The sequence below is a fragment of the Coregonus lavaretus genome (genome assembly GCF_964263955.1).
Source record: "Coregonus lavaretus genome assembly, chromosome: 17".
Lineage (NCBI taxonomy): Eukaryota > Metazoa > Chordata > Actinopteri > Salmoniformes > Salmonidae > Coregonus > Coregonus lavaretus.
In genome coordinates, this window is record NC_140004.1 from 50,568,836 (window position 1) to 50,595,881 (window position 27,046).

Below are 27,046 nucleotides of genomic sequence, written 5' to 3' on the forward strand. Positions count from 1 at the left end.
CTATGTGGTTCCAAACTTCTTCCATTAAAGAATGATGGAGGCCACTGTTTTCCCGGGGACTTTCAATGCTGCAGACATTTTTTTGGTACCCTTCCCCAGATCTGTGCCTCGAAAAAATCCTGTCTCGGAGCTCTACGGACAATTCCTTCGACCTCATGGCTTGGATTTTGCTCTGACATGCACTGTCAACTGTGGGACATTATGTAGACAGGTGTGTGCCTTTCCAAAACATGTCCAATCAATTGAATTTACCACAGGTGGACTCTAATAAAGTTGTAGAAAAATATCAATGATGATCAATGGAAACAGGATGCACCTGAGCTCAATTTCGAGTCTCATAGCAAAGGGTCTGAATACTTATGTAAATAAGGTATTTTCAGTTTTTTATATTCCATAAATGTGCAGAAATTTCTACAAACCTGTTTTCTCTTTGTCATTATGGGGTATTGTGAGGACACAAAATAAGTTAATCCATTTTAGAATAAGGCTGCAACGTAACAACATCTGAATACTTCCGAATGCACTGTATAACACACTAAATCTGACCAGGCATAACCATAACTCAATACCTCTGACCAGGCATAACCATAACTCATTACCTCTGACCAGGCATAACCATAACTCATTACCTCTGACCAGTAACCACTAAGGCATATCTCATTACCTCTGACCAGGCATAACCATATCTCATTACCTCTGACCAGTAACCACTAAGGCATATCTCATTACCTCTGACCAGTAACCACTAAGGCATATCTCATTACCTCTGACCAGTAACCACTAAGGCATATCTCATTACCTCTGACCAGGCATAACCATAACTCATTACCTCTGACCAGTAACCACTAAGGCATATCTCATTACCTCTGACCAGTAACCACTAAGGCATATCTCATTACCTCTGACCAGGCATAACCATATCTCATTACCTCTGAGCATGTATAACTATATTTCTTTACCTCTGACCAGACATAAGTATAACTCATTACCTCTGACCAGGCCCCAGGCCTCCAGTGTGCAGGGCAGGGCAGTCTGTTACAGGGCCGTCTGCTCTCTGGTTTCTCCCCGCTGCAGTACTTGCTGTGGACTGAGCGGTTGGTCCCCTCATTAAGGAACTGGACACAGCGAACCGTCCGGATTTGGAAACCCAGATTGCCACAAGTCTTAGTGCAGTGCTCCCAATCCTCTGAGATCCATCTGGAGAGATAATAACAACCACAGTTAGAACAGGATAGAAGCAATAGAGGAACCATAGAGGGCCAACCATAGAGGACCCATAGAGGCACCATAGAGGAACAACCATAGAGGAACAACCATAGAGGGACAACCATAGAGGAACCATAGAGGAACAACCATAGAGTGACAACCATAGAGGACCCATAGAGGAACCATAGAGGCACCATAGAGGAACAACCATAGAGGAACAACCATAGAGGGACAACCATAGAGGAACCATAGAGGAACAACCATAGAGTGACAACCATAGAGGAACCATAGAGGAACAACCATAGAGGAACAACCATAGAGGCACCATAGAGGAACAACCATAGAGGAACCATAGAGGAACAACCATAGAGGAACCATAGAGGTACAACCATAGAGGAACCATAGAGGAACCATAGAGGAACAACCATAGAGGAACCATAGAGGAACAACCATAGAGGAACAACCATAGAGGAACCATAGAGGCACCATAGAGGTACAACCATAGAGGAACCATAGAGGAACCATAGAGGAACAACCATAGAGGAACCATAGAGGAACAACCATAGAGGAACCATAGAGGCACCATAGAGGTACAACCATAGAGGAACCATAGAGGAACCATAGAGGAACAACCATAGAGGGACAACCATAGAGGGACAACCATAGAGGGACAACCATAGAGGAACCATAGAGGAACCATAGAGGTACCATAGAGGAACAACCATAGAGGAACCATAGAGGGCCCATAGAGGAACAACCATAGAGGACCCATAGAGGACCCATAGAGGAACAACCATAGAGGAACAACCATAGAGGACCCATAGAGGGACCATAGAGGAACAACCATAGAGGAACAACCATAGAGGAACAACCATAGAGGAACAATAGAGGGCCCATAGAGGAACAACCATAGAGGACCCATAGAGGAACCATAGAGGGCCCATAGAGGACCCATAGAGGACCCATAGAGGAACAACCATAGTGTGACAACCATAGAGTGTGTGGTGGAAATTAAATATTAATTACATACTATACTGTTTAATTAGACATACTATGCTGTTTTTACTTAAGATAATAATCTATTGTTATATGTTAGTATTTTTACTGATACAGGCTTATCTTGTGTGACTTAGTCATAAATCTGAGCGTCCAGATTTATGAGCTGCTTGGGTGCGACCACATTATGGAACCTCTTGTGTTTACGATCGGCAGGAATTCAGCTATATGGGAAGTGCAGTGAGGAACAGAGAGTGGTGGCGATATCAGCTTAATTGATCTACACAGACGAGCTAAATTACTTTTTACAACTCTGTTCCCAGGGCCTGTTTCTGCACATCTGCTAACTGTCAAAGATAAAAGGATGTACTTTCTATGAAAGGCGAAAGATAGCTCTGTTCATTAAACTTTTCAACTCTGAACTATTCAGTGATGGTTGATTGCTTCATTTTTGCAAATCTTATAATAAAGTTATTTGAAGAATACAGTCTCTCTCCCTTTGGTTAGAATTACCACCACTATTGGTGACGAGGATGGGATGTTAACTCCGATTGCTGAATGCTCCCAAGGAGACCGAGGTTAACTGCACGCAGGAGCTGCGTTAGACGTGGCTCAGGGAGCCCCACACTCGGAGCAGAAAAGGGACCCGCCTCAGACCGGTAGGGGGTGTCAGTGAGTGGATACGCCATTCCGAACATATAGAGTTAAGGGTGAGACTGATTATCTTAAAACACAACCTCCAATTGGGGAATGTTCTGGGAACTTTTAAAATCCTGTTCTAAGAACTTTTAGAAAATCCTGTTCTAGGAATAGGTCACGTGTTGGAGATACCAGGACAGAGTCCTGATGAAAGGGTTAGGGTTAGGGTTAGGTACTATAGAGATAACCAGGACAGAGTCCTGATGAAAGGGTTAGGGTTAGGGTTAGGTACTATAGAGATAACCAGGACAGAGTCCTAATGAAAGGGTTAGGGTTAGGTACTATAGAGATACCAGGACAGAGTCCTGATGAAAGGGTTAGGGTTAGGGTTAGGTACTATAGAGATAACCAGGACAGAGTCCTAATGAAAGGGTTAGGGTTAGGTACTATAGAGATACCAGGACAGAGTCCTGATGAAAGGGTTAGGGTTAGGGTTAGGTACTATAGAGATAACCAGGACAGAGTCCTGATGAAAGGGTTAGGGTTAGGGTTAGGTACTATAGAGATAACCAGGACAGAGTCCTGATGAAAGGGTTAGGGTTAGGGACTATAGAGATAACCAGGACAGAGTCCTGATGAAAGGGTTAGGGTTAGGGTTAGGTACTATAGAGATAACCAGGACAGAGTCCTGATGAAAGGGTTAGGGTTAGGGTTAGGTACTATAGAGATAACCAGGACAGAGTCCTAATGAAAGGGTTAGGGTTAGGTACTATAGAGATAACCAGGACAGAGTCCTAATGAAAGGGTTAGGGTTAGGTACTATAGAGATAACCAGGACAGAGTCCTGATGAAAGGGTTAGGGTTAGGGTTAGGTACTATAGAGATAACCAGGACAGAGTCCTAATGAAAGGGTTAGGGTTAGCGTTAGGTACTATAGAGATAACCAGGACAGAGTCCTGATGAAAGGGTTAGGGTTAGGGTTAGGTACTATAGAGATAACCAGGACAGAGTCCTAATGAAAGGGTTAGGGTTAGGTACTATAGAGATAACCAGGACAGAGTCCTAATGAAAGGGTTAGGGTTAGGTACTATAGAGATAACCAGGACAGAGTCCTAATGAAAGGGTTAGGGTTAGGTACTATAGAGATAACCAGGACAGAGTCCTAATGAAAGGGTTAGGGTTAGGTACTATAGAGATAACCAGGACAGAGTCCTAATGAAAGGGTTAGGGTTAGGTACTATAGAGATAACCAGGACAGAGTCTTAATGAAAGGGTTAGGTTTAGGGTTAGGTACTATAGAGATAACCAGGACAGAGTCCTGATGAAAGGGTTAGGGTTAGGGTTAGGTACTATAGAGATAACCAGGACAGAGTCCTGATGAAAGGGTTAGGGTTAGGGACTATAGAGATAACCAGGACAGAGTCCTGATGAAAGGGTTAGGGTTAGGGTTAGGTACTATAGAGATAACCAGGACAGAGTCCTGATGAAAGGGTTAGGTTTAGGGTTAGGTACTATAGAGATAACCAGGACAGAGTCCTAATGAAAGGGTTAGGGTTAGGTACTATAGAGATACCAGGACAGAGTCCTAATGAAAGGGTTAGGGTTAGGGTTAGGTACTATAGAGATAACCAGGACAGAGTCCTAATGAAAGGGTTAGGGTTAGGGTTAGGTACTATAGAGATAACCAGGACAGAGTCCTAATGAAAGGGTTAGGGTTAGGTACTATAGAGATACCAGGACCACGTCCTGAAGAAATATGCCATGGGTTATGATCGTAAGATGTAAATGAATGAGCTATGTGATTCCAGGACAGGGTCCTGAAGCACAAGTCAAAAATATTCCTGCAGGTTAGAAAAACATTACAATGAATTAATCTGTGTACTGGGTTAGGGTTAGGGTTAGGGTTAAACAGGTAACAACTGGTAAAACAGTTGGTTATGATTGGGAAACCAGCTATAAATTTAAACCTACATGGGAAATTTGCATAACTACCATGTGGGTATAAAATGTAAAATTACATAGAATAAAAAAGTATATATATAGTACAAGTCAAAAGTTTGGACACAACTACTCATTCAAGGGTTTTTCTTTATTTGTACTATTTTGTACATTGTAGAATAACAGTGAAGACATCCAAACTATGAAATAACACATATGGAATCATGTAGTAACCAAAAATATATATTTTATATTTGAGATTCTTCAAATAGCCATCCTTTGCCTTGATGACAGCTTTGCAAACTCTTGGCATTCTCTCAACCAGCTTCACCTGGAATGCTTTTCCAACAGTCTTGAAGGAGATCCCACGTATGCTGAGCACTTGTTGGCTGCTTTTCCTTCACTCCCAAACCATCTCAATTGGGTTGAGGTCGGGGATGTGGAGGACTCTCTTTGGTCAAATAGCCCTTACACAGCCTGGAGGTGTGTTGGGTCATTGTCCTGTTGCAAAACAAATTATAGTCCTACTAAGCCCAAACCAGATGGGATGGCATATTGCTGCAGAATGCTGTGGTAGCCATGCTGGTTAAGTGGGCCTTGAATTCTAAATAAATCACAGTGTCACCAGCAAAGCACCCCCACACCATAACACCTCCTCCTCCATGCTTTACGGTAGGAACTACAAATGCGGAGATCATCCGTTCACCCACACTGCGTCTCACAAAGACACGGCGGTTGGAACCAATTTGGACTCCAGACCAAAGGACACATTTCCACTGGTCTAATGTCCACTGCTCGTGTTTCTTGGCCCAAGCAGGTCTCTTCTTCTTATTGGTGTCTTTTATTAGTGGTTTCTTTGCAGAAATTTGACCATGAAGGTCTGATTCACACAGTCCCATCTGAACAGTTGATGTTGAGATGTGTCTGTGACTTCAACTCTGTGAAGCATTTATTTGGGCTGCAATTTCTGAGGCTGGTAACTCTAATGAACTTATCGTCTGCAGCAGAGGTAACTCTGGGTCTTCCATTCCTGTGGCGGTCCACATGAGAGCCAGTTTCATCATAGCGCTTGATGGTTTTTGCGACTGCACTTGAAGAAACTTTAAAAGTTCTTGAAATGTTCCATGTTGACTGACCTTCATGTCTTAAAGTAATGATGGACTGTCGTTTTTCTTTGATTATTTGAGCTGTTCTTGCCATAATATGGACTTGGTCTTTTACCAAATAGGGCTATCTTCTGTATACCCCCCTACCTTGTCACAACACAACTGATTGGCTTAAACGCATTAAGAAGGAAAGAAATTCCACAAATTAACTTACCTGGGGCGGCAGGTAGCTTAGTGGTTAAGAGCGTTGTGCCAGTAACCGAAAGGTCGCTGGTTCTAATCCCCGAGCGGACTAGGTGAAAAATCTGTCGATGTGCCCTTGAGCAAGGCACTTAACCCTAATTGCTCCTGTAAGTCGCTCTGGATAAGAGCGTCTGCTAAATGACTCAAATGTAAGAAGGCACACCTGTTAATTGAAATGCATTCCAGGTGACTAACTCATGAAGCTGGTTGAGAGAATGCCAAGAGTGTACAAAGCTGTCATCAAGGCTGGGTGGCTATTTGAAGAATTTCTAATCTAAAATATATTTTGATTTGTTTAACACTTTTTTGGTTACTACATGATTCCATATGTGTTATTTCATAGTTTTGATGTCTTCACTATTATTTTACATTTTAGTCATTTAGCAGACGCTCTTATCCAGAGCGACTTACAGTTGGTGAATACATTTATTTTATTTTATTTTTTAATCTTTATTTATTTTATTTTTAATTTTTTTATACTGGCCCCCCGTGGAAATCGAACCCACAACCAACTGAGCTACATCCCTGCCGGCCATTCCCTCCCCTACCCTGGACGACGCTGGGCCAATTGTGCGCCGCCCATGAGTCTCCCGGTCGCGGCCGGCTGCGACAGAGCCTGGATTCGAACCAGGATCTCTAGTGGCACAGTTAGCACTGCGATTCAGTGCCTTAGACCACCAAATATACACCACTATTATTCTACAATGTAGAGAATAGTAAAAATAAAGAAAACCCCTTGAATGACTAGGTTTGTCCAAACCTTTGAATGGTAGTGTATATTTTATAGAATGACACAAATATTAATTTTCACAAAGTATGCTGCCTCAGTTTTTATGATGGCAATTTGCATATACTCCAGAATGTTATGAAGAGTGATCAGATGAATTGCAATTAATTGCAAAGTCCCTCTTTGCCATGAAAATGAACTTAATCCCCAAAAAACATTTCCACTGCATTTCAGCCCTGCCACAAAAGGACCAGCTGCCATTATGTCATTGATTCTCTCGTTAACACAGGTGAGAGTGTTGACGAGGACAAGGCTGGAGATCACTCTGTCATGCTGTTTGAGTTAAAATAACAGACTCGAAGCTTTAAAAGGAGGGTGGTGCTTGAAACCATTGTTCTTCCTCTGTTAACCATGGTTACCTGCAAGGAAACACGTGCCGTCATCATTGCTTTGCACAAAAAGGGCTTCACAGGCAAGGATATTGCTGCTAGTATCAACCATTTATCGGATCATCAATAACTTCAAGGAGAGAGGTTCAATTGTTGTGAAGAAGTCTGAAACCTGAAGGTGTTTTTATCTACTAAGTCTTGTGTAAAACCTGAAGGTGTTTTTATCTACTAAGTCTTGTGTAAAACCTGAAGGTGTTTTTATCTACTAAGTCTTGTGTAAAACCTGAAGGTGTTTTTATCTACTAAGTCTTGTGTAAAACCTGAAGGTGTTTTTATCTACTAAGTCTTGTGTAAAACCTGAAGGTGTTTTTATCTACTAAGCCTGAAACCTGAAGGTGTTTTTATCTACTAAGTCTGAAACCTGAAGGTGTTTTTATCTACTAAGTCTTAAACCTGAATGTGTTTTTATCTACTAAGCCTGAAACCTGAAGGTGTTTTTATCTACTAAGTCTGAAACCTGAAGGTGTTTTTATCTACTAAGTCTGAAACCTGAAGGTGTTTTTATCTACTAAGTCTGAAACCTGAAGGTGTTTTTATCTACTAAGTCTGAAACCTGAAGGTGTTTTTATCTACTAAGTCTGAAACCTGAAGGTGTTTTTATCTACTAAGTCTTAAACCTGAAGGTGTTTTTATCTACTAAGTCTTGTGTAAAACCTGAAGGTGTTTTTATCTACTAAGTCTTAAACCTGAAGGTGTTTTTATCTACTAAGTCTGAAACCTGAAGGTGTTTTTATCTACTAAGTCTGAAACCTGAAGGTGTTTTTATCTACTAAGTCTGAAACCTGAAGGTGTTTTTATCTACTAAGTCTGAAACCTGAAGGTGTTTTTATCTACTAAGTCTGAAACCTGAAGGTGTTTTTATCTACTAAGTCTGAAACCTGAAGGTGTTTTTATCTACTAAGTCTTAAACCTGAAGGTGTTTTTATCTACTAAGTCTGAAACCTGAAGGTGTTTTTATCTACTAAGTCTTAAACCTGAAGGTGTTTTTATCTACTAAGTCTGAAACCTGAAGGTGTTTTTATCTACTAAGTCTGAAACCTGAAGGTGTTTTTATCTACTAAGTCTTAAACCTGAAGGTGTTTTTATCTACTAAGTCTGAAACCTGAAGGTGTTTTTATCTACTAAGTCTTAAACCTGAAGGTGTTTTTATCTACTAAGTCTGAAACCTGAAGGTGTTTTTATCTACTAAGTCTTGTGTAAAACCAGTGTTTTAGCATTGTGGTGTGCTGGTGGCTATACTCACTGTGGCTGCGTACAGTCCTGTAGGTTACACATTCTCCTGATGGGTTTGGGCTTCTTGCTGACATCACAGGATCCCCGGTGGACCATCCTGCTGTCACCCTTTTTCCTGCAGCCATACTTAGTGTATTGGAACCCTAGGGGAGGAAATGGTGTTGGAATACCACTAAACTATTAGAACAAAAGGTGCTATCTAGAACCTAAAAGGGATATTTGCTGTCCCCATAGGAAAACCCTTTGAATAATTTGTATTTATTTCACCTTTATTTAACCAGGTAAGCCAGTTGAGAACAAGTTCTCATTTACAACTGCGACCTGGCCAAGATAAAGCAAAGCAGTGCGATAAAAACAGCAACACAGAGTTACATATGGGGTAAACAAAACATAAAGTCAAAAATACAACAGAAAATATATATACAGTGTGTGCAAATGTAGTAAGTTATGGAGGTAAGGCAATAAATAGGCCATAGTGCAAAATAATTACTATTTAGTATTAACACTGGAATGATAGATGTGCAGAGTTCCAGATAGAACCGTTTTGGTTCCAGGTAAAACCTTTTGGGTTCCATGTAGAACCATTTCCAGAGAGGGTTCTACATTAAACACAAAAGGACTCTACCTGGAACCAAGAAGAGTTCTACAATAGGGACTGCTGAAGAACCCTTTTGGAACCATTTCTTCTAAAAGTGTACAGTAGAGTTACAAGCCTGAACTAGACTTGGCTTACTGAGAGACCCTAACCCTAACCCTAACCCTTACTGAACTAGACTTGGCTTACTGAGAGACCCTAACCCTAACCCTAACCCTTACTGAACTAGACTTGGCTTACTGAGAGACCCTAACCCTAACCCTAACCCTTACTGAACTAGACTTGGCTTACTGAGAGACCCTAACCCTAACCCTAACCCTTACTGAACTAGACTTGGCTTACTGAGAGACCCTAACCCTAACCCTAACCCTTACTGAACTAGACTTGGCTTACTGAGAGACCCGCTCACATCCAACACAGGCTCTAGAACACTGAGAGACCCGCTCACATCCAACACAGGCTCTAGAACACTGAGAGACCCGCTCACATCCAACACAGGCTCTAGAACACTGAGAGACCCGCTCACATCCAACACAGGCTCTAGAACACTGAGGCCATCTCTAGAGCCTTAGCTCCAACACAGGGTCTAGAACACTGAGACTAGCACTAGAACACCGAGGCCAGCTCTAGAACTTTACCTCCAGCACAGGGTCTAGAACAGTGAGACTAGCTCTAGAACTTTACCTCCAACACAGGGTCTAGAACAGTGAGACTAGCTCTAGAACTTTACCTCCAGCACAGGGTCTAGAACAGTGAGACTAGCTCTAGAACTTTACCTCCAGCACAGGGTCTAGAACAGTGAGAGTAGCTCTAGAACTTTACCTCCAGCACAGGGTCTAGAACAGTGAGAGTAGCTCTAGAACTTTACCTCCAGCACAGGGTCTAGAACAGTGAGAGTAGCTCTAGAACTTTACCTCCAGCACAGGGTCTAGAACAGTGAGACTAGCTCTAGAACTTTACCTCCAGCACAGGGTCTAGAACAGTGAGACTAGCTCTAGAACTTTACCTCCAGCACAGGGTCTAGAACAGTGAGACTAGCTCTAGAACTTTACCTCCAGCACAGGGTCTAGAACAGTGAGACTAGCTCTAGAACTTTACCTCCAGCACAGGGTCTAGAACACTGCGACCAGCTCTTCAGGGCCCATTCGTAGATGTCCTCCTGAATGACGTTGTTGTTGTTGATGGGGACAGAGTCTTCATGGATGATGTATTTATACATCAGGGTTGACCTGGTCTCGTTGTCCTGAGGGATTACCTAAACAGGAAACAGAATCAAGGAAAGGTGAGTTTGAGTTTAGGGAGAAATTACATTCAAACATTCATAAGAGTTATATGCAGATTTATGCTAACCTTTTAATGTCTTAGAAATCAAAAGATAAATGGGCTGCATGATGTGAATATACTGTAGGCTATTGATGATTTAAGAAAGTTGCAAAAAAAGCTTGCGCTCTGTTCCTTGCCTCAGGCTGCAAAGCTGTTCTCTCATCAAGTGATCATATTTCCACCTGTCAGACTATTCTCAATTTAATCTTGTCTTTACTAATATGTAAAACAAAAGTATAGGCTAGATCAATTATGTACCAAAGACATCTTCAATCAGTATTTATTAGTTTTATTGTTTTTGTCATGTGTAATAAACAGTAGGCCATGTATTGTATAACGGCACATTCATAATTTTAATTCAGTTTTTAAGCTCTAATATGTGTATGGGTGTTTTGAATTCATCATCACCTTAGAAAGCGCTGTCCATTTCATTGTGTTAGGCTTTGAAACAACATCCACAACGATCATGTTTTACACTAAGTTTCAACCTGTTGTTGAACTTCTTTCTTCAAATTGATCATCACAGTGAGGTGAGTTTTAAAAGCAAGATGCTGTTTTGATGTGATTTTCCATTGCATTTGCATTGATGTCAGAGTGTTTAGAGGGACAATAGAGCCCTGAGTACCAGGCGATGGAGACCAGATAAGAGATAGAGACTGTTTAACCTGACTGGTATTGTACGGAGATGGAGACGGCGGAGGGATAATCTCCTTCCTCTCTAACAGGCGGAGACAACACGTCTTCTCTAACAGGTTGTAAGACAACACATCCTCTCTAACAGGCTGAGACAACACATCCTCTCTAACAGGCGGAGACAACACATCCTCTCTAACAGGTTGAGACAACACATCCTCTCTAACAGGCTGAGAAAACACATCCTCTCTAACAGGTTGAGACAACACGTCCTCTCTAACAGGCTGAGACAACACATCCTCTCTAACATGGAGCGGCAGGTAGCTTAGTGGTTAAGAGCGTTGTGCCAGTAACCGAAAGGTCGCTGGCTCTAATCCCCGAGCCGACTAGGTGAAAAATCTGTCGATGTGCCCTTGAGCAAGGCACTTAACCCTAATTGCTCCTGTAAGTCGCTCTGGATAAGAGCGTCTGCTAAATGACTAAAAATGTAAAATGTAACAGGCTGAGAAAACACATCCTCTCTGACAGGCGGAGAAAACACGTCCTAATTAACAGTCTGACAACACGTCCTCTCAAACAGACTGAGACAACAAATAAGTCTGGCTGCACAACCGATTGGCAAACGTATTGCAAATTGAGAAATCATGTGACTAAACTGAATAAAAATAAGAAACTACACTATGAAACAAAGATAAATGACAAAGAATGATAGTAAAAAGCTTTGGAGCACCTTAAATGACATTTGGGAAAAAAGGCAAACGCAGCTAAATTATTAATTGAATCAGATGGCTCATTCATCACAAAACCAACTGATATTGCCAACTACTTTAATTATTTTTTCACTGGCAAGATTAGCAAATTTAGGCATGACATGCCAGCAACAAACGGTGACACTACACATCCAAGTATATCTGACCAAATTATGAAAGACAAACAAAGTAATTTTGAATTCTGTAAAGTGAGTGTGGAAGAGGTGAAAAAATGATTATTGTTGATCAACAATGACAAGCCACCGGGGTCTGACAACTTGGATGGAAAATTACTGAGGATAATAGCGGACGATATTGCCACGCCTATTTTACATATCTTAAAATCAAAATCAAATCAAATTTAATTTGCCACATGCGCCGAATACAACAGGTGTAGACATTAACGTGAAATGCTTACTTAAGCCTACTAGAAAGTGTGTGCCCTCAGGCCTGGAGGGAAGCAAAAGTCATTCTGCTACCCAAGAATAGTGAAGCCCCCTTTACTGGCTCAAATAGCAGACCAATCAACCTGTTACCAATCCTTAGTAAACTTTTGGAAAAAATAGTGTTTGACCAGATACAATGCTATTTTACAGTAAACAAATTGAGAACCAACATTCAACAAGTATAGCACTTACACAAATGACTGATGATTGGCTGAGAGAAATTGATGATACAAAGATTGTGGGGGCTGTTTTGTTAGACTTCAGTGTGGCTTTTGACGTTATCGATCATAGTCTGCTGATGGAAGAACATATGTGTTATGGCTTTACACCCCCTGCTATATTGTGGATAAAGAGTTACTTGTCTAACAGAACACAGAGGGTGTTCTTTAATGGAAGCCTCTCTAATAAAATCCAGGTAGAATCAGGAATTCCCCAGGGCAGCTGTCTAGGCACCTTACTTTCTTCAGTCTTCACTAATGAGATGCCACTGGCTTTGAGTAGCGTACTCCTGAGTGGCGCAGTGGTCTAAGGCACTGCATCGCAGTGCTAACTGTGCCACTAGAGATCCTGGTTCGAATCCAGGCTCTGTCGCAGCCGGCCGCGACCGGGAGACTCATGGGCGGCGCACAATTGGCCCAGCGTCGTCCAGGGTAGGGGAGGGAATGGCCGGCAGGGATGTAGCTCAGTTGATAGAGCATGGCGTTTGCAACGCCAGGGTTGTGGGTTTGTTTCCCATGGGGGGCCAGTATAAAAAAATATGTATTCACTAACTGTAAGTCGCTCTGGATAAGAGCGTCTGCTAAATGACTAAAAATGTAAAAATGAGTAAAGCCAGTGTGTCTATGTATGCGGATGACTCAACACTATACATGTCAGCTACTACAGCAACTGAAATGACTGCAACACTTAACAAAGAGCTGCAGTTAGTTTCATGGTGGGTGGCAAGGAATAAGTTAGTCCTAAATATTTCCAAAACTAAAATCATTGGATTTGGGACAAATCATTCACTAAACCCTAAACCTCAACTAAATCTCGTAATAAATAATGTGGAAATTTAGCAAGTTGAGGTGACTAAACTGCTTGGAGTAACCCTGGATTGTAAACTGTCATGGTCAAAACATATTGATACAACAGTAGCTAAGATGGGGAGAAGTCTGTCTATAATCAAGCTCTGCTCTGCCTTCTTAACAACACTATCAACAAGGCAGGTCCTACAGGCCCTAGTTTTGTCACACCTGGACTACTGTTCAGTCGTGTGGTCAGGTGCCACAAAATGGGAATTAGGAAAATTACAATTGGCTCAGAACAGGGCAGCACGGCTGGCCCTTGGATGTACACAAAGAGCTAAAATTATGTAAATCTCTTCTGGCTCAAAGTGTAGGAGATATTGACTTCATCACTACTGTCTGTTTAAACTACTAGCACACAGCTCAGACACCCATGCATACCCCACAAGACATGCCACCAGAGGTCTCTTCACAGTCCCCAAGTCCAGAACAGACTATGGGAGGCGCACAGTACTACATAGAGCCATGACTACGTGGAACTCTATTCCACATCAAGTAACCGATGCAAGCAGTAAAATTAGTTTTTTTTAAACACCTTATGGACCAGCGGGGACTGTGAAGCAACACAAACATAGGCACAGACACATGCACACAAACACACACGATAACATACGCACTATACACACACGTACACATGGATTTTGAATTGTAGGTATGTGGTAGAGGTGGAGGAGGGGCCTGAAGGCACAAGGTGTTGTGAAATCTGTGAATGTAATGGAATGTTTTTTAAATTGTATGAACTGCCTTAATTTTGCTGGAACCCAAGAGTAGCTGCTGCCTTGGCAGGAACTAATGGGGCTCCATAATAAACCCCAGGAAGAGTAGCTGCTGCCTTGGCAGGAACTAATGGGGATCCATAATAAACCCCAGGAAGAGTAGCTGCTGCCTTGGCAGGAACTAATGGGGATCCATAATAAACCCCAGGAAGAGTAGCTGCTGCCTTGGCAGGAACTAATGGGGCTCCATAATAAACCCCAGGAAGAGTAGCTGCTGCCTTGGCAGGAACTAATGGGGATCCATAATAAACCCCAGGAAGAGTAGCCGCTGCCTTGGCAGGAACTAATGGGGATCCATAATAAACCCCAGGAAGAGTAGCCGCTGCCTTGGCAGGAACTAATGGGGATCCATAATAAACCCCAGAAAGAGTAGCTTCTGCCTTGGCAGGAACTAATGGGGATCCATAATAAACCCCAGGAAGAGTAGCTGCTGCCTTGGCAGGAACTAATGGGGATCCATAATAAACCCCAGGAAGAGTAGCTGCTGCCTTGGCAGGAACTAATGGCGATCCATAATAAACCCCAGGAAGAGTAGCCGCTGCCTTGGCAGGAACTAATGGGGTTCCATAATAAACCCCAGGAAGAGTAGCCGCTGCCTTGGCAGGAACTAATGGGGATCCATAATAAACCCCAGGAAGAGTAGCCGCTGCCTTGGCAGGAACTAATGGGGATCCATAATAAACCCCAGGAAGAGTAGCCGCTGCCTTGGCAGGAACTAATGGGGATCCATAATAAACCCCAGGAAGAGTAGCCGCTGCCTTGGCAGGAACTAATGGGGATCCATAATAAACCCCAGGAAGAGTAGCCGCTGCCTTGGCAGGAACTAATGGGGATCCATAATAAACCCCAGGAAGAGTAGCTGCTGCCTTGGCAGGAACTAATGGGGATCCATAAGAAACCCCAGGAAGAGTAGCTGCTGCCTTGGCAGGAACTAATGGGGATCCATAATAAACCCCAGGAAGAGTAGCTGCTGCCTTGGCAGGAACTAATGGGGATCCATAATAAACCCCAGGAAGAGTAGCTGCTGCCTTGGCAGGAACTAATGGGGATCCATAATAAACCCCAGGAAGAGTAGCTGCTGCCTTGGCAGGAACTAATGGGGATCCATAATAAACCCCAGGAAGAGTAGCTGCTGCCTTGGCAGGAACTAATGGGGATCCATAATAAACCCCAGGAAGAGTAGCTGCTGCCTTGGCAGGAACTAATGGGGATCCATAATAAACCCCAGGAAGAGTAGCTGATGCCTTGGCAGGAACTAATGGGGATCCATAATAAACCCCAGGAAGAGTAGCTGATGCCTTGGCAGGAACTAATGGGGATCCATAATAAACCCCAGGAAGAGTAGCTGATGCCTTGGCAGGAACTAATGGGGATCCATAACAAACCCCAGGAAGAGTAGCTGCTGCCTTGGCAGGAACTAATGGGGATCCATAATAAACCCCAGGAAGAGTAGCTGCTGCCTTGGCAGGAACTAATGGGGTTCTATAATAAACCCCAGGAAGAGTAGCTGCTGCCTTGGCAGGAACTAATGGGGCTCCATAATAAACCCCAGGAAGAGTAGCTGCTGCCTTGGCAGGAACTAATGGGGATCCATAATAAACCCCAGGAAGAGTAGCTGCTGCCTTGGCAGGAACTAATGGGGCTCCATAATAAATACAAATACAAAAGTCCTCTCTAACAGGTTGAGACAACACGTCCTCTCTAACAGGTTGAGACAACACGTCCTCTCTAACAGGTTGAGACAACACATCCTCTCTAACAGGTTGAGACAAAACGTCCTCTCTAACAGGTTGAGACAACACATCCTCTCTAACAGGCTGAGACAACACATCCTCTCTAACAGGTTGAGACAACACGTCCTCTCTAACAGGTTGAGACAACACGTCCTCTCTAACAGGTTGAGACAACACGTCCTCTCTAAAAGGTTGAGACAACACGTCCTCTCTAAAAGGTTGAGACAACACGTCCTCTCTAACAGGTTGAGACAACAAATACTCTGTTGCAGGATGTGAGACACCACGTCCTCTCCAACAGGCTGTGAGGCAACATGTCCTCTCTAACATGATGAGACTACACATCCTGTTTAACAGACTGAGTCAATACGTCCTCTCTAACAGACTGAGTCAATACGTCCTCTCTAACAGACTGAGTCAATACGTCCTCTCTAACAGACTGAGTCAATACGTCCTCTCTAACAGAATGAGACAACACGTCCTCTCTAACAGACTGAGTCAATACGTCCTCTCTAACAGACTGAGTCAATACGTCCTCTCTAACAGACTGAGTCAATACGTCCTCTCTAACAGACTGAGTCAATACGTCCTCTCTAACAGACTGAGTCAATACGTCCTCTCTAACAGACTGAGTCAATACGTCCTCTCTAACAGAATGAGACAATACGTCCTCTCTAACAGACTGAGTCAATACGTCCTCTCTAACAGACTGAGTCAATACGTCCTCTCTAACAGACTGAGTCAATACGTCCTCTCTAACAGAATGAGACAACACGTCCTCTCTAACAGACTGAGGCAACATGTCCATTCTAACAGGCTTAGACAACATGTCCTCTCTAAAAGGCTGTAAGACAACACGTCCTATCTAAAAGGCTAAGTCAACATGTGCTCCATAACAGGCTGTGAGAAAACACATCCTATCTAAAAGGTTGAGACAACATGTCCTCTCTAATATGCTGAGACAACACGTCCTCTCTAGCAGGCTGTAAGACAACATGTCCTCTCTAACTGGCTATAAGACAACATGTCCTCTCTAACTGGCTATAAGACAACATGTCCTCTCTAACTGGCTATAAGACAACATGTCCTCTCTAACTGGCTATAAGACAACATGTCCTCTCTAACTGGCTATAAGACAACATGTCCTCTCTAACTGGCTATAAGACAACATGTCCTCTCTAACAGGCTGTGAGACAACATGTCCTCTCTAACAGGCTGTGATACAACATGTCCTCTCTAACTGGCTATAAGACAACATGTCCTCTCTAACTGGCTATAAGACAACATGTCCTCTCTAACAGGCTATAAGACAACATGTCCTCTCTAACTGGCTATAAGACAACATGTCCTCTCTAACTGGCTATAAGACAACATGTCCTCTCTAACAGGCTATAAGACAACATGTCCTCTCTAACTGGCTATAAGGCAACATGTCCTCTCTAACTGGCTATACGACAACATGTCCTCTCTAACTGGCTATAAGGCAACATGTCCTCTCTAACTGGCTATAAGACAACATGTCCTCTCTAACTGGCTATAAGACAACATGTCCTCTCTAACAGGCTATAAGACAACATATCCTCTCTAACACGCTGTGAGACAACATGTCCTCTCTAACTGGCTGTAAGACAACATGTCCTCTCTAACAGGCTGTGAGACAACATGTCCTCTCTAACTGGCTATAAGACAACATGTCCTCTCTAACTGGCTATAAGACAACATGTCCTCTCTAACAGGCTATAAGACAACATGTCCTCTCTAACACGCTGTGAGACAACATGTCCTCTCTAACACGCTGTGAGACAACATGTCCTCTCTAACACGCTATAAGACAACATGTCCTCTCTAACTGGCTATAAGACAACATGTCCTCTCTAACTGGCTATAAGACAACATGTCCTCTCTAACTGGCTATAAGACAACATGTCCTCTCTAACAAATTGCTCTGACAAATTGAAAACCCTAGTCATTGGCGACTCCATTACCCGCAGTATTAGACTTAAAACGAATCACCCAGCGATCATACACTGTTTACCAGGGGGCAGGGCTACCGACGTTAAGGCTAATCTAAAGATGGTGCTGGCTAAAGCTAAAACTGGCGAGTGTAGAGAGTATAGAGATATTGTTATCCACGTCGGCACCAACGATGTTAGGATGAAACAGTCAGAGGTCACCAAGTGCAACATAGCTTCAGCGTGTAAATCAGCTAGAAAGATGTGTCGGCATCGAGAAATTGTCTCTGGCCCCCTCCCAGTTAGGGGAAGTGACGAGCTCTACAGCAGAGTCTCAGCACTCAATCGCTGGTTGAAAACTGTTTTCTGCCCCTCCCAAAAGATAACATTTGTGGATAATTGGCCCTCTTTCTGGGACTCACCCACAAACAGGATCAAGCCTGACCTGCTGAGGAGTGACGGACTCCATCCTAGCTGGAGGGGTGCTCTCCTCTTATCTACCAACATAGATAGGGCTCTAACTCCTCTAGCCCCACAGTGAAATAGGGTGCAGGCCAGGCAGCAGGCTGTTAGCCAACCTGCCAGCTTAGTGGAGTCTGCCAATAGCACAGTCAGTGTAGTCAGCTCAGCCATACCCATTGAGACTGTGTCTGTGCCTCGACCTAGGTTGGGCAAAACTAAACATGGCGGTGTTCACCCTAGCAATCTTATTAGGATAAAGACCTCCTCCATTCCTGCCATTATTGAAAGAGATTGTGATACCTCACATCTCAAAATAGGGTTACTTAATGTTAGATCCCTCACTTCAAAGGCAGTCATAGTCAATGAACTAATCACTGATCATAATCTTGATGTGATTGGCCTGACTGAAACATGGCTTACGCCTGATGAATTTGCTGTGTTAAATGAGGCCTCACCTCCTGGTTACACTAGTGACCATATTCCCCGTGCATCCCGCAAAGGCGGAGGTGTTGCTAACATTTACGATAGCAAATTTCAATTTACAAAAAAAAAAATGGCGTTTTCATCTTTTGAGCTTCTAGTCATGAAATCTATGCAGCCTACTCAATCACTTTTTATAGCTACTGTTTACAGGCCTCCTGGGCCATATACAGCGTTCCTCTCTGAGTTTCCTGAATTCCTATCAGACCTTGTAGTCATAGCAGATCATATTCTAATTTTTGGTGATTTTAATATTCACATGGAGAAGTCCACAGACCCACTCCAAAAGTCTTTCGGAGCCATTATCGACTCAGTGGGTTTTGTCCAACATGTCTCTGGACCTACTCACTGCCACGGTCATACTCTGGACCTAGTTTTGTCCCATGGAATAAATGTTGTAGATCTTAATGTTTTTCCACAAAATCCTGGACTATCGGACCACCATTTTATTACGTTTGCAATCGCAACAAATAATCTGCTCAGACCCCAACCAAGGAGCATCAAAAGTCGTGCTATAAATTCTCAGACAACACAAAAATTCATTGATGCCCTTCCAGACTCCTTCTGCCTACCCAAGGACGTCAGAGGACAAAAATCAGTTAACCACTTAACTGAGGAACTCAATTTAACCTTGCGCAATACCCTAGATGCAGTTGCACCCCTAAAAACGAAAAACATTTGTCATAAGAAACTAGCTCCCTGGTATACAGAAAATACCCGAGCTTTGAAGCAAGCTTCCAGGAAATTGGAACGGAAATGGCGCCACACCAAACTGGAAGTCTTCCGACTAGCTTGGAAAGACAGTACCGTGCAGTACCGAAGAGCCCTCACTGCTGCTCGATCATCCTACTTTTCCAACTTAATCGAGGAAAATAAGAACAATCCAAAATTTCTTTTTGATACTGTTGCAAAGCTAACTAAAAAGCAGCATTCCCCAAGAGAGGATGGCTTTCACTTCAGCAGTGATAAATTCATGAACTTCTTTGAGGAAAAGATCATGACCATTAGAAAGCAAATTACGGACTCCTCTTTGAATCTGCGTATTCCTCCAGGGCTTAGCTGTCCTGGATCTGCACAGCTCTGCGAGGGCCTGGGATCGGGAGAGACACTTAAGTGTTTTAGTACTATATCTCTTGACACAATGATGAAAATAATCATGGCCTCTAAACCTTCAAGCTGCATACTGGATCCTATTCCTACTAAACTGCTGAAGGAGCTGCTTCCTGTGCTTGGCCCTCCTATGTTGAACATAATAAACAGCTCTCTATCCACCGGATGTGTACCAAACTCACTAAAAGTGGCAGTGATAAAGCCTCTCTTGAAAAAGCCAAACCTTGACCCGGAAAATATAAAAAACTATCGGCCTATATCGAATCTTCCATTCCTCTCAAAAATTTTAGAAAAAGCTGTTGCGCAGCAACTCACTGCCTTTCTGAAAACAAACAATGTATACGAAATGCTTCAGTCTGGTTTTAGACCCCATCATAGCACTGAGACTGCACTTGTGAAGGTGGTAAATGACCTTTTAATGGCGTCAGACCGAGGCTCTGCATCTGTCCTCGTGCTACTAGACCTTAGTGCTGCCTTTGACACCATCGATCACCACATTCTTTTGGAGAGACTGGAAACCCAAATTGGTCTACACGGACAAGTTCTGGCCTGGTTTAGATCCTACCTGTCGGAAAGATATCAGTTTGTCTCTGTGAATGGTCTGTCCTCCGACAAATCAACTGTACATTTCGGTGTTCCTCAAGGTTCCGTTTTAGGACCACTATTGTTTTCACTATATATTTTACCTCTTGGGGATGTTATTCGAAAACATAATGTTAACTTTCACTGCTATGCGGATGACACACAGCTGTACATTTCAATGAAGCATGGTGAAGCCCCAAAATTGCCCTCGCTAGAAGCCTGTGTTTCAGACATAAGGAAGTGGATGGCTGAAAACTTTTTACTTTTAAACTCGGACAAAACAGAGATGCTTGTTCTAGGTCCCAAGAAACAAAGAGATCTTCTGTTAAATCTGACAATTAATCTTGATGGTTGTAAAGTCGTCTCAAATAAAACTGTGAAGGACCTAGGCGTTACTCTTGACCCTGATCTCTCTTTTGACGAACATATCAAGACTGTTTCAAGGACAGCTTTTTTCCATCTACGTAACATTGCAAAAATCAGAAATTTTCTGTCCAAAAATGATGCAGAAAAATTAATCCATGCATTTGTTACTTCTAGGTTAGACTACTGCAATGCTCTATTTTCCGGCTACCCGGATAAAGCACTAAATAAACTTCAGTTAGTGCTAAATACGGCTGCTAGAATCCTGACTAGAACCAAGAAATTTGATCATATTACTCCAGTGCTAGCTTCCCTACACTGGCTTCCTGTTAAGGCAAGGGCTGATTTCAAGGTTTTACTGTTAACCTATAAAGCGTTACATGGGCTTGCTCCTACCTATCTTTCCGAGTTGGTCCTGCCGTACATACCAATACGTACGCTACGGTCACAAGACGCAGGCCTCCTAATTGTCCCTAGAATTTCTAAGCAAACAGCGGGAGGCAGGGCTTTCTCCTATAGATCTCCATTTTTATGGAACAGTCTGCCTACCCATGTGAGAGACGCAGACTCAGTCTCAACCTTTAAGTCTTTACTGAAGACTTATCTCTTCAGTAGGTCATATGATTGAGTGTAGTCTGGCCCAGGAGTGTGAAGGTGAACGGAAAGGCTGGAGCAACGAACAGCCCTTGCTGTCTCTGCCAGGCCGGTTCCCCTCTCCACTGGGGTTCTCTGCCTCTAACCCTGTTGCAGGGGCTGAGTCACTGGCTTGCTGGTGCTCTTTCATGCCGTCCCTGGGAGGGGTGCGTCACTTGAGTGGGTTGAGTTACTGACGTGATCTTCCTGTCTGGGTTGGCGCCCCCCCCTTGGTTTGTGCTGTGGTGGAGACCTCTGTGGGCTATACTCGGCCTTGTCTCAGGATTGTAAGTTGGTGGTTGGGGATATCCCTCTAGTGGTGCGGGGGCTGTGCTTTGGCGGAGTGGGTGGGGTTATATCCTTCCTGTTTGGCCCTGTCCGGGGGTTTCTTCGGATGGGGCCACAGTGTCTCCGGACCGCTCCTGTCTCAGCCTCCAGTATTTATGCTGCAGTAGTTTATGTGTCGGGGGGCTGGGGTTAGTTGGTTATACCTGGAGTACTTCTCCTGTCTTATCCAGTGTCCTGTGTGAATTTAAGTATGCTCTCTCTAATTCTCTCGTTCTCTCTTTCTCTCTGAGAACCTGAGCCCTAGGACCATACGTCAGGACTACCGGGCATGATGACGCCTTGCTGTCCCCAGTCCGCCTGGCCTTGCTGCTATTCCAGTTTCAACTGTTCTGCCTGCGGCTACGAAACCCCTACCTGTCCCAGACCTGCTGTTTTCAACTCTTAATGATCGGCTATGAAAAGCCAACTGAGAGACCTGAGCCCTAGGACCATACGTCGGGACTACCGGCCGTGGTGACTCCTTGCTGTCCCCAGTCCGCCTGGCCTTGCTGCTATTCCAGTTTAAACTGTTCTGCCTGCGGTTATGGAACCCCTACCTGTCCCAGACCTGCTGTTTTCAAACTCTTAATGATCGGCTATGAAAAGCCAACTGAGATTTATTCCTGATTATTATTTGACCATGCTTGTCACTTATGAACATTTTTGAACATCTTGGCATGGTTCTGTTATAATCTCCACCCGGCACAGCCAGAAGAGGACTGGCCACCCCTCATAGCCTGGTTCCTCTCTAGGTTTCTTCCTAGGTTTTCGCCTTTCTAGGGAGTTTTTCCTAGCCACCGTGCTTCTACACCTGCATTACTAGCTGTTTGGGGTTTTAGGCTGGGTTTCTGTACAGCACTTCGAGATATTAGCTGATGTAAGAAGGGCTATATAAAATAAAATTGATTGAAAAATTGATTGATATAAGACAACATGTCCTCTCTAACTGGCTATAAGACAACATGTCCTCTCTAACTGGCTATAAGACAACATGTCCTCCCTAACTGGCTATAAGACAACATGTCCTCTCTAACTGGCTATAAGACAACATGTCCTCTCTAACAGGCTGTAAGACAACATGTCCTCTCTAACAGGCTATAAGACAACATGTCCTCTCTAACTGGCTATAAGACAACATGTCCTCTCTAACACGCTGTGAGACAACATGTCCTCTCTAACACGCTGTGAGACAACATGTCCTCTCTAACACGCTATAAGACAACATGTCCTCTCTAACAGGCTATAAGACAACATGTCCTCTCTAACTGGCTATAAGACAACATGTCCTCTCTAACTGGCTATAAGACAACATGTCCTCTCTAACTGGCTGTAAGACAACATGTCCTCTCTAACACGCTGTAAGACAACATGTCCTCTCTAACACGCTGTGAGACAACATGTCCTCTCTAACTGGCTATAAGACAACATGTCCTCTCTAACAGGCTATAAGACAATATGTCCTCTCTAACAGACTGAGTCAATACGTCCTCTCTAACAGACTGAGTCAATACGTCCTCTCTAACAGACTGAGTCAATACGTCCTCTCTAACAGACTGAGTCAATACGTCCTCTCTAACAGACTGAGTCAATACGTCCTCTCTAACAGACTGAGTCAATACGTCCTCTCTAACAGACTGAGTCAATACGTCCTCTCTAACAGACTGAGACAATACGTCCTCTCTAACAGACTGAGTCAATACGTCCTCTCTAACAGAATGAGACAACACGTCCTCTCTAACAGACTGAGGCAACATGTCCATTCTAACAGGCTTAGACAACACGTCCTCTCTAAAAGGCTGTAAGACAACACGTCCTATCTAAAAGGCTAAGTCAACATGTGCTCCATAACAGGCTGTGAGAAAACACATCCTATGTAAAAGGTTGAGACAACATGTCCTCTCTAATATGCTGAGACAACACGTCCTCTCTAGCAGGCTGTAAGACAACATGTCCTCTCTAACTGACTGTAAGACAACATGTCCTCTCTAACAGGCTGTGAGACAACATGTCCTCTCTAACTGGCTGTAAGACAACATGTCCTCTCTAACACGCTGTGAGACAACATGTCCTCTCTAACTGGCTATAAGACAACATGTCCTCTCTAACTGGCTATAAGACAACATGTCCTCTCTAACACGCTGTGAGACAACATGTCCTCTCTAACACGCTGTGAGACAACATGTCCTCTCTAACTGGCTATAAGACAACATGTCCTCTCTAACAGGCTATAAGACAACATGTCCTCTCTAACACGCTATAAGACAACATGTCCTCTCTAACTGGCTGTAAGACAACATGTCCTCTCTAACTGGCTATAAGACAACATGTCCTCTCTAACTGGCTATAAGACAACATGTCCTCTCTAACTGGCTGTGAGACAACATGTCCTCCCTAACTGGCTATAAGACAACATGTCCTCTCTAACACGCTATAAGACAACATGTCCTCTCTAACTGGCTGTAAGACAACATGTCCTCTCTAACTGGCTGTAAGACAACATGTCCTCTCTAACAGGCTGTGAGACAACATGTCCTCTCTAACACGCTGTGAGACAACATGTCCTCTCTAACTGGCTGTAAGACAACATGTCCTCTCTAACACGCTGTGAGACAACATGTCCTCTCTAACAGGCTGTGAGACAACATGTCCTCTCTAACACGCTGTGAGACAACATGTCCTCTCTAACACGCTGTGAGACAACATGTCCTCTCTAACACGCTGTGAGACAACATGTCCTCTCTAACTGGCTATAAGACAACATGTCCTCTCTAACAGGCTATAAGACAATATGTCCTCTCTAACAGACTGAGTCAATACGTCCTCTCTAACAGACTGAGTCAATACGTCCTCTCTAACAGACTGAGTCAATACGTCCTCTCTAACAGACTGAGTCAATACGTCCTCTCTAACAGACTGAGTCAATACGTCCTCTCTAACAGACTGAGTCAATACGTCCTCTCTAACAGACTGAGTCAATACGTCCTCTCTAACAGACTGAGTCAATACGTCCTCTCTAGCAGAATGAGACAATACGTCCTCTCTAACAGACTGAGTCAATACGTCCTCTCTAACAGAATGAGACAACACGTCCTCTCTAACAGACTGAGGCAACATGTCCATTCTAACAGGCTTAGACAACACGTCCTCTCTAAAAGGCTGTAAGACAACACGTCCTATCTAAAAGGCTAAGTCAACATGTGCTCCATAACAGGCTGTGAGAAAACACATCCTATCTAAAAGGTTGAGACAACATGTCCTCTCTAATATGCTGAGACAACACGTCCTCTCTAGCAGGCTGTAAGACAACATGTCCTCTCTAACTGGCTGTAAGACAACATGTCCTCTCTAACAGGCTGTGAGACAACATGTCCTCTCTAACTGGCTGTAAGACAACATGTCCTCTCTAACACGCTGTGAGACAACATGTCCTCTCTAACAGGCTGTGAGACAACATGTCCTCTCTAACTGGCTATAAGACAACATGTCCTCTCTAACACGCTGTGAGACAACATGTCCTCTCTAACACGCTGTGAGACAACATGTCCTCTCTAACTGGCTATAAGACAACATGTCCTCTCTAACAGGCTATAAGACAACATGTCCTCTCTAACACGCTATAAGACAACATGTCCTCTCTAACTGGCTGTAAGACAACATGTCCTCTCTAACTGGCTATAAGACAACATGTCCTCTCTAACTGGCTATAAGACAGCATGTCCTCTCTAACTGGCTGTGAGACAACATGTCCTCCCTAACTGGCTATAAGACAACATGTCCTCTCTAACACGCTATAAGACAACATGTCCTCTCTAACTGGCTGTAAGACAACATGTCCTCTCTAACTGGCTGTAAGACAACATGTCCTCTCTAACAGGCTGTGAGACAACATGTCCTCTCTAACACGCTGTGAGACAACATGTCCTCTCTAACTGGCTGTAAGACAACATGTCCTCTCTAACACGCTGTGAGACAACATGTCCTCTCTAACAGGCTGTGAGACAACATGTCCTCTCTAACACGCTGTGAGACAACATGTCCTCTCTAACACGCTGTGAGACAACATGTCCTCTCTAACACGCTGTGAGACAACATGTCCTCTCTAACTGGCTATAAGACAACATGTCCTCTCTAACAGGCTATAAGACAATATGTCCTCTCTAACAGACTGAGTCAATACGTCCTCTCTAACAGACTGAGTCAATACGTCCTCTCTAACAGACTGAGTCAATACGTCCTCTCTAACAGACTGAGTCAATACGTCCTCTCTAACAGACGGAGTCAATACGTCCTCTCTAACAGACTGAGTCAATACGTCCTCTCTAACAGACTGAGTCAATACGTCCTCTCTAACAGACTGAGTCAATACGTCCTCTCTAGCAGAATGAGACAATACGTCCTCTCTAACAGACTGAGTCAATACGTCCTCTCTAACAGAATGAGACAACACGTCCTCTCTAACAGACTGAGGCAACATGTCCATTCTAACAGGCTTAGACAACACGTCCTCTCTAAAAGGCTGTAAGACAACACGTCCTATCTAAAAGGCTAAGTCAACATGTGCTCCATAACAGGCTGTGAGAAAACACATCCTATCTAAAAGGTTGAGACAACATGTCCTCTCTAATATGCTGAGACAACACGTCCTCTCTAGCAGGCTGTAAGACAACATGTCCTCTCTAACTGACTGTAAGACAACATGTCCTCTCTAACAGGCTGTGAGACAACATGTCCTCTCTAACTGGCTGTAAGACAACATGTCCTCTCTAACACGCTGTGAGACAACATGTCCTCTCTAACTGGCTATAAGACAACATGTCCTCTCTAACTGGCTATAAGACAACATGTCCTCTCTAACACGCTGTGAGACAACATGTCCTCTCTAACAGGCTGTGAGACAACATGTCCTCTCTAACAGGCTATAAGACAACATGTCCTCTCTAACAGGCTATAAGACAACATGTCCTCTCTAACTGGCTATAAGACAAAATGTCCTCTCTAACAGGCTATAAGGCAACATGTCCTCTCTAACTGGCTATAAGACAACATGTCCTCTCTAACAGGCTATAAGACAACATGTCCTCTCTAACTGGCTATAAGACAACATGTCCTCTCTAACACGCTGTGAGACAACATGTCCTCTCTAACACGCTGTGAGACAACATGTCCTCTCTAACTGGCTATAAGACAACATGTCCTCTCTAACTGGCTATAAGACAACATGTCCTCTCTAACTGGCTGTAAGACAACATGTCCTCTCTAACTGGCTGTAAGACAACAT

The 27,046-nt window shown here is 43.6% G+C and overlaps 1 protein-coding gene across 1 annotated transcript in view; it reads right to left on the reverse strand.

Moving 5' to 3' along the window:
• The window catches only part of LOC311144426 (A disintegrin and metalloproteinase with thrombospondin motifs 3-like), a gene marked incomplete at both ends in the record, with an annotated part of 287,624 nt that overhangs the window by 26,791 nt on the left and 233,787 nt on the right, over positions 1 to 27,046 (reverse strand). Inside the window, 3 exons of the mRNA XM_084180433.1 lie at positions 990 to 1,197; positions 8,548 to 8,680; positions 10,231 to 10,387. Coding sequence (XP_084036559.1) covers positions 990 to 1,197; positions 8,548 to 8,680; positions 10,231 to 10,387 — 498 coding nt within the window. The remainder of the gene's footprint in view (positions 1 to 989; positions 1,198 to 8,547; positions 8,681 to 10,230; positions 10,388 to 27,046) is intronic.